The sequence below is a fragment of the Nerophis ophidion genome, linkage group LG29 (assembly GCF_033978795.1).
Source record: "Nerophis ophidion isolate RoL-2023_Sa linkage group LG29, RoL_Noph_v1.0, whole genome shotgun sequence".
Lineage (NCBI taxonomy): Eukaryota > Metazoa > Chordata > Actinopteri > Syngnathiformes > Syngnathidae > Nerophis > Nerophis ophidion.
Window position 1 is genome coordinate 8,862,123 of NC_084639.1, and position 15,752 is coordinate 8,877,874.

At 41.1% G+C, this 15,752-nt stretch overlaps 1 protein-coding gene across 7 annotated transcripts in view; it reads right to left on the minus strand.

Moving 5' to 3' along the window:
• enox2 (ecto-NOX disulfide-thiol exchanger 2) overlaps nt 1-15,752 on the minus strand; it is a 505,472-nt gene that overhangs the window by 124,462 nt on the left and 365,258 nt on the right. For all 7 annotated transcript variants that reach the window (XM_061891605.1, XM_061891604.1, XM_061891603.1 and 4 more), the window contains one exon: nt 575-781. In XM_061891605.1, the coding sequence (XP_061747589.1) occupies nt 575-781 (207 nt within the window). The remainder of the gene's footprint in view (nt 1-574; nt 782-15,752) is intronic.

Below are 15,752 nucleotides of genomic sequence, written 5' to 3' on the forward strand. Positions count from 1 at the left end.
GTCTTTTTTTTTAAATGCCTGTCTGGCGATCGACTAACACACCGTCCGCGATCAACGTAATGGGCACCCCTGTGCTAAAACTTCAATGGAAAGGAATGATCGGTCCAGATGTCGACATTCCCTTTACTTCGAAAAGTATTGAAAAGCATCGATATACATTTCGGTAAATCTACTTAATCATTGGCATTGGGACAACCCTGATATCTAAGGGAACAATTTTAAAGCTATAGGAAAAAGTTGGTCAAAGATTGTCTATTCTACATGTGACCAGATTACTTTTCAGTCTTGAAGGGCCTACTGCAAAAATACTAGTCAAAGATCCTCTATTTCATAGGAGTACTTCACAGTATTTTTTAGGACCTACCCTGCAAATGTAAGATTGTCTATGTTTGACGGGACCACGTTTCTGTCTTGACCAACCTTGTCAAATATTTTCTATTTGAGAAGATCTTTGTTCTGCAAAATGTTTGGGAATGTACTCACCGGCCAGCTTGATGTCATTTCCGTGACAGACTGATTGTGCGTGAGTAAGAACACGCCATAAAAGAACATCAACATCAAAGATTTTACTAACCGGAGAGGAAGAGGGCGTTGTCCACATTGAACTCCTCGGCGAACCGAATGTGGCAGAAGTTCTTCTTGCTCTTGCGGATGGCGGTGATGTCGCCACACTGTCCGAACACCTCCATGATGAGCTGCTCGGTGGCGTTCTCCGGCAGGCCGCCGACAAACACCGTCTTACAGCCCGGAGGGCGGTCTCTGGTGGCCGGAGGTGGTAGGTCTGTTCAAAAGAAGCACGGAAAAGTTGGAAAATCCATTCGCCGCAGAACAAACCAATCAATTATTAAGCTGCAGCAAGAACATCATGTGAAGATGAAACTGTTGGGACGTCTTCCTTTGGAAGACACGAGGAAAGGCATTATAACAACATTTTACTATTACATGAAGGGAAGGGAGCCGCGGCGCCAATTGAGAGATGTTAAATTATTGAAAACGTGCTTGAAATGCCAACATTTGAATAATGCCTGTTCCATCGGGCTCAATAATAAAAAGGAACGCCTCGGCTCTGTAATACATCAAACTAAGGGAAGGGGGGACGGTGGGGGGTGTAGCTGACATTGTTACCCTGAACAATAACTGAAACAAAATCATTTGTGGCATTTGAGGAAATTTTCCAGAGGTACTAAGAAAAACATGAAATACAAAGAAAAGGTTGCAAAAATGTTTAAAACAGGGGGGTCCATAGAAGCCTCTGTCATCTTCAATTTGGCCCGTGAGACGACGGCACAAGTTCTATTTCAATAAGCAACATGTCCGTGTTGGGTGTTTTCATATTGAATTAAAATACTCACAGGTCTTACAAGTGGTGTTTTGTCACAATCGTGTAGACAGTGAGAGAAACTCAGGTCAGTGACCATGATGTGTGCTTTCTCATCATCACAAACCCAGCATTCACGTATTTGACCCAATCCAAACAACCTTTCCTAGTCATGGTGCAGAAAAAAAATATCCCTCCAGCACAAAAAGTCAACACACGTGCTCACATACACAACCTGCTCACTGAACTTTGGGAAAAATATATTTTTTTAAACTATCCCCTCACCATCATTTTTTTTTTAAGTAACACCCATTTAAATCCATTGCAAGGAATGATGGGAAAAATGTAAAACGCTTTCTGCACGCACACTTATCCATGTTTGACTTTTAGCTGCTTGATATTTCTCATTGATTACAAAACTTTAAAGAGGTTGTCATAGAAGCAAACAAGGAGTTGAACTTACACATACTCTTAATATTAAATTATATTAATGATTTATTATATATTCATTATAATACGTAAACACACATATATAGTCACATAAGTATACATACATATACAGTATACACATACAGTATACACATATATACATATACATACATAATATACACATATATATACTCAACTATATGTATATACATATTTGTGTATATATACATATATACGTATATATACATACATAAATATATATGTATATATAGATGTACATATACATACATACATACACACATATATATATATGTGTGTATGTATATTTATATATATATACACACATATATATATACATATGTAGATACATTTATATATATACACACACACATATATATATATATATATATATACACATGCACACCATATATATACAAATATACCATATTTTCTTGAATAGCCGCCGGGCATGTAATATGCGCCTCCCTTGAATTACCGCCGGGTAAAACTCGCTCCCCAAATTTATTAGCGCATGCTTACTTTTACCGCCGGAAGAGGTTTTTTTTTGCTTTTACTGTGTGTAAACCAGGGGTCTTGTTCCACAGCCATACAGATCACACTTATGGTTGGGATATAAAACAATTTTAACACTCTTACTAATATGTGCCACACTCTGTGAAGCCTAACCAAACAAGAATAACAAACACATTTCTGGAGAACATTGGCTCTGTAACACATTATAAACGCAACATAAGAATTACCCGGAATTCCAATGCATCCATGACTCTTGGCTATATTATACACCCGCTAGCACCAAACCCACATCCCCCCGCCCCCTCCTCTCCGTGCGTCGTTTGACGTGGGCGGGGTTGGGGGCGCGTGTATAATATAGCCAAGAGTCATGGATGCATTGGAATTCTGGGTAATTCTTATGTTGCGTTTATAATGTGTTACAGAGCCAATGTTCTCCAAAAATGTGTTTGTTATTCTTGTTTGGTTAGGGTTCACAGAGTGTGGCGCATATTAGTAAGAGTTTTAAAGTTGTTTATATCACAACCATCAGTGTAAACGATATGGCTGTTGACCAAGTCTGCATTGCAATCTCGTATGAGAAGCAGCGAAATGCATAGATCCTATCGGCATGCAAACAGCATGGTGCAAAGGTGGGCGCGATGACACGTTGTAGAGCAGTGGTCCCCAGCCACCGGGCCGCAGCCGCAGAATAATTATTTATTAAATTTTTTTTTTAATCACGCTCAATTTTTTAATGCATGCCCTTGGTAAGTGCAGGGGTGAGAAGAGGTCTTAAAATTATTAGCGCCCCGGCAGCTAATCAAGGAAATACGATATACACACACATATATATACACATACATATTTATATATATATATATACACACACACACACACACACACACACACACACACACACACACACACACACACACACACACACACACACACACACACACACACACACACACACACACACACACACACACACCCACATGTATAAGTATATGTGGTCACTTTGAATGCAGTCAACACCCCTGGTTTAAATCACCCTCCTTGAAGAAAGTCATTTTCATCAAAAGCCAAAGCAAACATGAATAGTGACAGAATGGAACCTTCTGTTTGATTGTCTCAAGAGTAAGGTCTCCTTGCAAGGCGGCAATCACTTATCCCAAGCAGATAACTTCGTCGGCCCCTAGATCATCCATGAGGAACGTGATTGGAGGAGTCCATAATCAGTGGAGGATGCTTCTTTCAGGGGACGATCTAATCCGTGCCTCAGTATTTGAATACTTTTAGGACCAACTGGAGTCTTGATTGTAAACGTGAAGTGCACGCTTTAGCATTTGAGGGTGCTTTGGATTTGTTTCCGACGAGTCTCTAAGTACACCACTGACTGTTTCGATGATCTGATTTTGATTCAGCTCAAAAATGGAGGACAAATCGGTCTTTTTATTTTTTTTTTAGAAAATGCCTTCCAAACAAACCATGTCCCTGGTGTCCTGACGTTGACCATGGAGTTATGGGAACCGATGTGTAACAGTCGGCGACTACTACTTTTGCCCTCCCTTTCCAACAAATTAGGCATAGTGGCTTGAGAAATTCGGTTTTGCAATCATCTTTTATCCTCTGAGTTTTTGTTACTTTGCGGTGCTTCTCACCGGCGAGTCGCGCCTAGCGAGGCTCCGTCCGTGAATCTTTTTCTCCTCCAAACATATTGCTGGGTTTTGTGGCCAAACAGCTCAATTTGTTTCATCTGACCACAAAACTTTACTCCAGATGGTCTTATCTTTGTCCATGTGATGTCAGATAAAACAAAAATGGAGCTGTTTGGCCACAATACGTTTGGAGGAGAAAAGGTGAGGCCTTTAATCCCAGGAACATCATTCCTACCGTCAAGCGTGGTGGTGGTTTTGCTGCCAATGAAACTGGTGCTTTACAGAGAGAAAATGAGACAATGAAAAAGGGGGATTACCTCCAAATTCTTCAGGACAACCTAAAATCGTCAGTCCGGAGGTTGGGTCTTGGGCGCAGTTGGGTGTTCCAACAGGACAATGACCCCAAACACACGTCAAAAGTAGTTAAAGGAATGGCCAGAATTAAGGTTTTAGAATGGTTTTACCAAAGTCCTGACTTAAACGTGTGGACAATGCTGAAGAAACAAGTCCATGTCAGAAAACCAACACATTTAGCCGAACTGCACCAATTTTGTGAAGAGGCGTGGTCAAACATTCAACAAGAAGCTTGCCAGAAGCTTGTGGATGGCTACCAAAAGCGCGTAATTGCAATGAAACTTGCCAAGTGACAGGTAAGCAAATATTAACATTGCTGTATGTATACTTTTGTAGTAGACCCATAATAAATTCATAAACGAACCAAATTGTAGAATGTGAGCCAGGGATGTCGTTGTGGCTTGTGCAGCCCTTTGAGACACTGGAGATTTACGGCTATATAAGTAAACATTGATTCATTGACTGATTGAAATTTCATGAAAGTTTTTTGTGATCAACATGTGCTCCAATCACTCTATCACAAAAAACTAAGAGTTGTAAAAATTATTGGAAACTCAAGACAGCCATGACATTATGTTCTTTACAAGTGTATGTAAACTTTTGACCACGACAGTATAATGTATAATATATAATATATATATATATATATATATGTACATATTATATTAATATGATGAATAAATAATTAATATAATTGGATATTAAGAGTAAAATGCAGAGAATATTTCGCCACACCTCATGTGTGTGTGTGACAATCATGGGTACTTTAAATTTTTAACTTAATGTGAAAGCCATCCGTGATGACATCATCAATTTGTAATCAAACGGAAGTATCAGCAGTGAAAATGCGCCAACCATGGAAACTTCTGTTTCTGTTTCTGGTAAGTGTGAAGAGTGTTCTGGCCTTTTTCCCATCATGCCTTGTAATGGATTTAAATGGGTGTATTTAAATTTTTTGGGGGTGAATATAATATCCAAAGTTCAGTTGGTTAGATTTATTTTCGTTTTGCACCCTGACTAGGGAAGCTTGTTTGCATTAGGTCATATAAGTCAATGCTGCGCTTCGTCTATTTAGAGCATAATTTAAAAGTATTTGACCTGAAAAACTCATGTTGTTCACTCAATAACGACAAAAAGCAGCATCAAAGTTGTCATACTTTTAAAATGAATGTGATCTCCCTGTCTGCAAGATTCCCTATTAACCTCAGGAAATCTCACAGGCCAAATTGAAGAAGTTGGCGGGCCGTAGTTTGGACTCCCCTTGGTATAGAAGGGTGTAAATCAGGGGTGTCAAACTCATTTTAGATGGGGGGACACATGGAAAAAAATCCACTCCCAAGTGTGCCGTACTGCAAAAATCACGGCACGATAACTCAGAAATAAAGACAACTTCAGAGTGTTTCCTTTGTTCAAAAATAGAACACATTCTGAAAATGTACAAATCATCATGTTGTTGTTTTTTTTTTTACACTTACATGTTGCAGTTAATAGTATTCTACCATTATTTGTCGTTATTTATACTTTCTGAATAATGTATGTGATAAAGGTCATCAGTGAATTCATTGGTGGTAATTTTCAATTTATCAAGATAGAAAAAAACTATAAAATCTAATTACAGTATGTTATTTATGTTGTTTGATCGTTTTCCTCGACTTATGTACTAACATCATGTTTTTCTTTTTTTTACATATGTAGCATAATCTACATAAATACAAATAATTGCTATTGCGACATTTAGTGGACACATTTAGAACAGCTGTTTCTTTCATTCAAAAATTTCGGCTCATTTTTATACTTAGCAAACTCATCCCGCGGGCCGGATAAAACCTGTTTGCGGGCCTGATCCGGCCCATGAGCCTTACGTTTGACACCCTTGGTGTACATAGAGCGTATGAAATATATTAAAAAAGATAAAGTACCACTGATAGTCTCACACACACTAGGTGTAGTGAAATTACTCTCTGCATTTGACCCATCCCCTTATCCCACCACCTGGGAGGTGAGGGGAGCAGTGAGCAGCAGCAGTGGCTGCGCCCGGGAATCATTTTTGGTGATTTAACCCCCAATTCCAACCCTTGATGCTGAGTGACAAGAAGGGAGGTAATGGATCCCATTTTTATAGTCTTTTGATATGACTATATTGATATACTACCAATTTCAGGGCGGACAATCGGACAAGGCCACTAATGGTATACATAGTCATTTTTTTTCAGCCCTCAGTGTCCTCTTGGATAAAAGACGCCAAAAGTAAGTCGGAGAGACCCTCATTCTGCTTTCCATTGTCGTCTGCTAGTGTGCCTCATTCTTGACGACGCCTTCAATGCACTGGTTTTAGTCGTTCCCTGCGTCCTGTTAAGGCTTTCTGACAAATTCATCACCTGAGAGTTCTGTTAGTTTGACAAATGGCAATTGGACTATCGAGGCCAATCTCAGGGCGGACACTCTAACCACAAGGCCACTAATGGTTTACACAGTCATTTTTTTTGCAGCCCTCAGTGTCCTCTTGGATAAAAGCCGCAACAAGTAAATCGGAGAGACCCTTATTCACCCTTCCATTGTTGTCTGCTCGCATGTCCTTGTTTTTTAAAGACGCTATCAATGCACAGGTTTTAGTCGTTCCCTGCGTCCTGTTAAGGCTTTCTGACAAATTCGTCACCTAAGAGTTCTGTTAGTTTGACAAATGGCTATTGGACTATCGAGGCCAATTTCTCGGCGGACACTCAAACCACAAGGCCACTAATGGCATACGCAGTCATTTTTTTGCAGCCCTAAGTGTCCTCTTGGATAAAAGCCCTGAAAAGAAAGTCGGAGAGACCGTAATTCTCCCTTCCATTGTCGTCTACTAGTGTGCCTCGTTCTTGACGACGCCTTCAATGCACTGGTTTTAGTCATTCCCGGCGTCCTGTTAAGGTTTTCCGACAAATTCATCACCTGACGTTCTGTTAGTTTGACAAATGGCTATTGGACTATCGAGGTCAATCTCAGGGCGGACACTCTGACCACTAATGGTATACACAGTCTTTTCTTGTAACCCTCAGTGTCCTTTTGGATAAAAGCCGCCAAAAGCAAGTCGGGGAGACCCTCATTCTCCCTTCCATTGTCGTCTACTAGTGTGCCTCGTTCTTGACGACACCTTCAATGCAGGGTTTTAGTCATTCCTGGTGTCCTGTTAAGGCTTTCCGACAAATTCATCACCTGACATTCTGTTAGTTTGACAAATAGCTATTGGACTATCGAGGCCAATCTCAGGGCGGACACTGACTACTAATTGTATACACAGTCTTATTTTGTAGCCCTCAGTGTCTTTTTGGATAAAAGCCGCCAAAAATTAGTCGAATAAACCCTCATTCTCCCTTCCATTGTCGCCTGCTAGTGTGCCTCGTTCTTGATGACGCCTTCACTGGTTTTAGTCGTTTCCTGCGTCTTGTTAAGGCTTTCCGACAAATTCATCACCTGACGTTCTGTTAGTTTGACAAATGGCTGTTGGACTATCGAGGCCAATACAAAGGCACCCGCGGGGGCCAATGGGAGGGCGTTGGAGTCAGGAAAGGATATCTGGAAGTCAGACGTAAGGAGCTAAACGCTCACAGACGGTAAGGTTATTCACAGCCAGGAGATGGAGGAGGAAAATTAATCTCAGACGGGAGTTGGGGGGTTGGGGGGCTGCGCAGCTAAAGGTCAGTCAGAGGGGACGCCGCAAGAGGTGCTAAGACCTGTGTGCGCAGCTAAGTGTGGGGGGGCATCTGATGGGAAGCATATGCAGTACTGTTACAGGAACCACAATGCGTCCCTCGGGATATGAGCTCAACACCTGAATGCAGTTAGTTTGATCGCTGGCGTCTGCAGGATTACCCCACGGAGCAAGCCACCACTTCTTCACCCAACAAACGAACACGGAGACACTGTCGACATTCTGCATATCGCACTACACTTGGTGCGCTGCGCTCTTTTTATGTCCACATTTTATTTCCCCCCCACTTAATTTTGTCTGGGCAAAACAACTCTCATGGCGGTGTGCATAAGCTATAATTACACACCTCCTTCCTGCCGTCTTCCTGTGTGCTCCTGCGACACTTCGCTCGCAGCCAAATCTCGTCGTTAAGCTGATTGGCTGCCCGGCAGATGAGAAAATAACAGCGGGCTCCGAAGGTGGCGTCTATCTTATTCCATACACTGACTAGCACACAGGTTCCTGCTCACACTCCTCAGACGGGATGTTGTTTTTATTTTTTTGATATCATTGTCCCAAAAGGCCTACTGAAACCCACTCTTACCGACCACACAGTCTGATAGTTTATATATCAATGATGAAATATTAACATTGCAACACATGCCAATACGGCCTTTTTAGTTTACTAAATTACAATTTTAAATTTCCCGCAGAGTTTCTAGTTGAAAACGTCGCGGAATGATGAAGCGTGCGTGTGACGTCTCGGGTTGCAGGGGACATATTAGCGCGGCACCATTTGCGGCTATAAGTCGGCTCCTTTCATCGCGCAGTTAAACAGTATTCTGGACATCTGTGTTGCTGAATCTTTTGCAATTTGTTCAATTAATAATGGAGAAGTCAAAGTAGAAAGATGGAGGTGGGAAGCTTTAGCCTTTAGCTACACAAACACAGTGTTTCCTTGTTTAAAATTCCAGGAGGTGAAGCTTTACTATGGAACAGAGCGGTCAAGCGAACATGGATCCTGACCACTTGTCAACCGGCAGGTTTCAGTGAAAAAATTGTGGTTAAAAAGTCGCCTCTTACCGGAGATCAACTGAGCTTGCGCCGTCCATGCAGCTGCCGTGACTTCCCTCAGAGAAGTGAAGTGAATTATATTTATATAGCGCTTTTTCTCTGGTGACTCAAAGCGGTTTACATAGTCAAACCCAATATCTAAGTTACGTTTAAAACAGTGTGGGTGGCACTGGGAGCAGGTGGGTAAACAGTCTTGCCCAAGGACAGAACGGCAATGACTAGGATGGCGGAAGCAGGGATCGAACCTTGAACCCTAAAGTTTCTGGCACGGCCACTCTACCAACCGAGCTATGCCGCGTCAAGACACCCGTGGACACACCCCTCCGACTATCAGGTACTATTTAATCTCACTAAAACACTGGCAACACAATAGAAAGATAAGGGATTTCCCAGAATTATCCTAGTAAACGTGTCTAAAAACATCTGAATCCGTCCCAATGCAATCGCCTTTTTTTTTAACTTTATTTTTTTTCTTCTAGTCCTTCGCTATCAATATCATCATCCAGGAATCTTTTATCCTCGCTCAAATTAATGGGGAATTTGTTGTTTTCTCGGTCCGAATAGCTCTTGCTGCTGGAGGCTCCGATTAAAAACAATGTGAGGACGTGAGCAGCCCTCACCCTTGTGAAGTCATCGTCAGCGACTTCCGGTAAAGGCAAGGCTTTTTTATCAGCACGAAAAGTTGCAAACTTTATCGTCGATGTTCTCTACTAAATACTTTCAGCAAAAATATGGCAATATCGCAAAATGATCAAGTATGACACATAGAATGGACCTGCTATCCCCGTTTAAATAAGAAAATCTCATTTCAGTAGGCCTTTCATGTCCCAATAGTCACCTTCTCCAGACACCCAGGATCCTGCTCACACTCCTCAGACGGGATGTTATTTTTTTATACCGTATTTTTCGGAGTATAAGTCGCACCTGTCGAAAATGCATAATAAAGAAGGAAAAAAAACATATAAGTCGCACTGGAATATAAGTCGCATTTTTGGGAGAAATTAATTTGATAAAACTCAACACCAAGAATAGACATTTGAAAGGCAACTAAAATAAATAAAGAATAGTGAACAACAGGCTGAATAAGTGTACGTTATATGACGCATAAATAACCAACTGAGAAGGTGCCTGGTATGTTAACGTAACATATTATGGTAAGAGTCATTCAAATAACTATAACATATAGAACATGCTAGACGATTACCAAACAATCTTTCACTCCTAAATCCCATGAAATTTTCTACGTCTAGTCTCTTACGTGAATGAGCTAAATAATATTATTTGATATTTTACGGTAATGTGTTAATAATTTCACACATAAGTCGCTCCTGAGTATATGTCGCACCCCCGGCCAAACTATGAAAAAAACTGCGACTTATAGTCCGAAAAATACGGTAATTGTTCCAAAGTTCAGTGAGCAGGTTGTGTTATGTGTGAGCATGAATTGATTTACGTGGACCCCGACTTAAAAAAGTTGAAAAACTCATTCCGGTGGTACCACTTAGTGGTCAATTGTACGGAATATGTACTGTACTGTGGAATCTACTAATACAAGTTTCAATCAATCAATCAATCAAAGCATGTGTGTTGACTTTCTGTGCTGGTTTAATTTTTTTTCCCGCACCATGAATTAGAAAGGTTGTTTGGATTGGGTCATATAAGTGCATGCTGTGATTGTGGTGATGAGAAAGCACACATCATGGTCACTGACCTGAGTATCTCTCCCTTTCCACATGATTGTGACAAAATACCACCTGACAGGGCGATATATCGATATACTACAGGTTTTTCTCTGTGCGTTATAGAAAATGACTATGCCATGATATTCGAGTATACGTTCTCACACAGTTGATTTTAGCTGCGGGCATTAAACTACAAGCGTTTCCCACTCTTTCTTGTCTCTACTTCTCACTGAGACGTAAAAACAAGCGCACCTTCTTACATACGTGACGCGTGTAACATGGTTAGCGTCATGGTAACATTAGCTGTGATGTTAACGGTGAGGTGTGTGTGGTAAAACGAGAGAGAGAGAGAGAGAGAGAGAGAGAGAGAGAGAGAGAGAGAGAGAGAGTGAGAGAGAGAGAGAGAGAGAGAGAGGATGGATGGATGGATGGATGGATGGATGGATGGATGGATAGATAGATAGATAGATAGATAGACAGATGGATAGATAGATAGATAGTACTTTATTGATTCCTTCAGGAGATGGTGCGAATCTGGTAACAAATGAACGAAGAATAAATTCCCAAGAAAAACAGCACAGGGAGCATCGTCTGGCGGTGGTTTGAATTCAAGCGGGAATATGTTCAACATTTATGCGGCAAAAGCGTTGCTCCTAAAAGTAGCAGCACTGCTAATGTGTAGCATCATTTGAAAAGTCACCAGCTAGAGAATGAAAAGTGCTTGAAACTGCATTGTCAACATCTCCGTTCGGTGCCACACCAACAAAATGCCGAATCAACCATTTCCACATCAACACTGTATGAAAAAAAAAAAATCAACACCAGAAGGAGATAACCAGGAATTGATGAACTTGGACCCCGACTAAAAAAAGTTGAAAAATGTATTGGGGTTTTACCGTTTAGTGGTGAATTGTACGGATTATGTACTGTACTGTGCAATCAACTAATAAAAGTTTCAATCAATCAATCAAAGCTAATTTATATTTGACAGTTACGGCAATATCTTGTGTGACATCATGCACGAAAGTGCACTTTATTTTTCAAATACAATTTAAATTCTATATTGATAATATATAATTTACAAATGTATTTCTTTAAATATATTTAAATTGTTGATACACTATATTGCCAAAAGTATTTGGCCACCTGCCTTGACTCACATATGAACTTGAAGTGCCATCCCATTCCTAACCCATCCATCCATCCGTCCCTTTTTGTGGTCACGGGGGGTGCTGGAGCCTATCTAAGCTGCATTCGGGCAGAAGGCATTCACACCTTGGACAAGTCGCCACCTCATCGCAGCCTTCCTAACCCATAGGGTTCAATATGATGTGGGTCCAACTTTTGCAGCTATTACAGCTTCAACTCTTCTGGGAAGGCTGTCCACAAGGTTGCGGCGTGTGTTTATAGGAATTTTCCACCATTCTTCCAAAAGTACATTGGTGAGGTCACACACTGATGTTGATCGAGAAGGTCTGGCTCTCAGTCGCCGTTCTAATTCATCCCAAAGGTGTTCGATCGGGTTCAGGTCAGGACTCTGTGCAGGCCAGTCAAGTTCATCCACACTAGAGTCTGTCATCCATGTCTTTATGGATCTTGCTTTGTGCACCGGTGCACAGTCATGTTGGAAGAGGAAGGGGCCCGCTCCAAACTATTCCCACAAGGTTGAGAGCATGGAATTGTCCAAAATGTTTTGATTGATTGATAGATGGATGGATGGATGGATGGATAGATAGATAGTACTTTATTGATTCCTTTAGGAAAAATTCAAATCTGGCGCATTCAAAATAAATTTCACTGTAACTAAGGGGCCAAGCCCAACTCCTAAAAAACCACCCCACACCATAATTCCTCCTACACCAAATTTCACACTGGGCTCAATGCAGTCCGAAATGTACCGTTCTCCTGGCAACAGTTGACTCCTGACAGTTGACTTTGGAATATTTAGGAGTGAGGATATTTTTTCATGACTGGGTTTGTTTGCACAGGTGGCATCCTATGACAGTTCCACGCTGGAAATCACTGAGAGCGGCCCATTCTTTCACAAATGTTTGTAGAAACAGTCTCCATGCCTTAGTGCTTGATTTTATACACCTGTGCCAAATGATTAGGACAGATGGGTGGCCAAATACTGTTGGCAATATAGTGTTTATATATTTTTTAATCACACTTCACATTTTCCACATGTTCATTATTAACTCATCGGTAGGTTTTTTTTTATGTCCATTATTATCCATCCAGAGTTTCTGGGTGCAAACCAGGACACTTTGATACCTTCCAAGCAGCTCTTTCAAATGTTAAAGAGTTGCTGCAGTTCACTCTCTGCCGGTGTCCCCAAATGAACTTAAAGGCCACGGGAGCGACCCCGAATCATGAGCTCTCGGGTGCGGAGAAAGCAAAAAAACAGGAAACGGGCTCGACTTACAAGAAAAGGTCAGCGGGTTCGACAGAACTTCGGGTGCTGCGGTGTGCGTTTTGATGCGAGAAGATAAAAACAATCAAACGACTCCCCCACAAAAGTCGGGCTAAAACCACATACTGCTTGGTCTACTATCTATATAGGATTATATTTGCATATTCATGAGGGGCTACATTTGCAAGAAGTCATTTAAATTCAAGGATAAAGACGCATACCCTTGAAATTAAAGCTGGCAATAAAAAAAAAGCATGTTATCTGTCGTTGACAAGGTGACCCCAGATCACCTACATGCCTCTCTGGGATGCTACTAGATTCTTTACTGCGAGAGCTGACATTTTAGGACATGATATCGAGATTTATTTTTAGACACAGTATTTTGAAAAGGACATTCAGTATATTGCACATCTTAACTGTTGAGGGAGCACTTTCACGAGTCAGTTATTCTGCAGAAATATGGGGAAACAACTACAAATGTGCGCTTCATTCACTAAATGTGTTACAAAGAGATCAGTTAGAATAATACATCATGTTGGATATAGAGAACATACAAACCTCGTTTCCATATGAGTTGGGAAATTGCACATTATTTTCAACCCATATTCAGTTGAATGCACTACAAAGACAAGATATTTGATGTTCAAACTCATAAACTTTATTTTTTCTGCAAATAATAATAAAATAATAATATAATTTATTTATTTTTTTTAATTTCTTGTGCGGCCAAGTACTAATCGGTCTGCAGACCGGTACCGGGACACGGCCCGGTGGTTGGGGACCACTGATGTAGACCACAAATAAGTGTTTAAATCAGGGGTGTCAAACTCATATACAGAGTGGGCCAAAATTTAAAACTGAACAAAGCCGCGGGCCGAGGTTGAACAAATTAACCTTTTAATAGGGACCCAAACAAGTTTTGCATTGAATATTGAACAAGCAAGGCTTATATAACTTTATAGTGACATGCAAAATTGAGTTTCAAATAATAATAACAATAATAATTAAAAAATATCAATGGCATATCAAATCAAATTTAAATAAAAAATGAATGCCTCTTTTGTATTTGCAGCCTTCTGAGGTAAATATCAACATTAACTTTTTCCACAGGCTAATACATTTAAAAATAAAACAACCATTCAGGCCTTTTTACTGCTCAGTTAATGTCGGGGCTCAGGTGGGCGGGCGGGGTTTGTTGGTAGTGGGGGTGTATATTGTAGCGGTCCGCAAGAGTTAATGCTGCAAGGGGTTCTGGGTATATGTTCTGTTGTGTTACGGTGCGGATGTCCTCCCAAAATGTGTTTGTTATTTTTGTTTGGTATGGGTTCACAGTGTGGCACATATTTGTAACAGTGTTAAAGTTCTTTATATGGCCACCCTCAGTGTGACCTGTATGCTGTTGATCAAGTATGTCTTGCATTTACATACATGTGTGTAGAAGCCACATATATATTACGTGACTGGTCGGCACGCTGTTTGTGAGGAGGGAAAACAGACTTGACGACAGGTTGTAAAGGACGCTAAAGACAGTGCCTTTAAGGCACACCCCCAATATTGTTGTCCGGGTGGAATTCGGGAGAATGGTTGCACCGGGAGATTTTCGGGAGGGGCACTGAAATTCGAGAGTCTCCCGGGAAATCGGTGAATGCGGTGTTACAGTGGCACCTCTGTATAACACCGGCGGACCAGTTCTAATGTTAATTTGATATTGCCTCAAGGGCCAAATGAAATTACACGGCGGGCCAGTTTTGGCCTGGGGGCCAGAGTTTGACACACATGGTTTAAATGAACAAAAATATCAGAACATGACCCATTTAATGCGCCTTATAATCCGGTGAGTGTTATGGTCGGAAAAATACCGAATATAATTATAAAAACAAGTGTAAATTATTGGTAGGGTTGTTACATTTTTTGTCCTAAAACCTTTCAATTGGGAGCCGGCTGCTAACCGCACCTCTAATGGATTTGTAATTTTAAAAACGGTCGAGGCATTTCTTATAATCTAAAAGAATAGCTTATGTTTATGTTATAAATATGTTTTCTTGACAGCGGTTTACGTTGCAAACTCTTAAATTGTAGGTGCGACACATCCTACAGGCACTAAGGACTGATGCAATGCTGCTGCCAGCACGCATTTGACAAGAATAAAACCATCCAAGATGGTTCCAAACCCAAATTTACAGCCAGGAGCCAGCGAGAGTCATCTTTTTTTTTGAGGAAAATCAAACCTATCGTCTGTTCCTTCAGATGTCTGCTTCGTTTCGGGATGGCTGGGAGATTAAGCGCTTTATGCGGCATATTGCAGGAGCCAAAGAGATCTGACGGCGAGACAGGAGCCGAGGAGGAGAGCGGAAGGGAAAATGGAATAATCAGAATCTCGGTGATAAATAAAACCACCGGCAGGTCAGAAATAGACCCAGGCTTCATTCTTCCGATTCACAAAAGAATTCTAGAAGTTCAAGCTGGAGACATTTGAGGATTGTTTCCTCAAACAAGGATCAGCTTAACGCGATGTGAGCGACCAACAGGTGAGTCGACACACGACGCTGCCAAGTACGTGTCCTGCGTCTCCCATGCATTCTAATTAGAAAGCATCATTGGTCCCAGTTACGATACATTGTGAACAACACGACAACCAAGT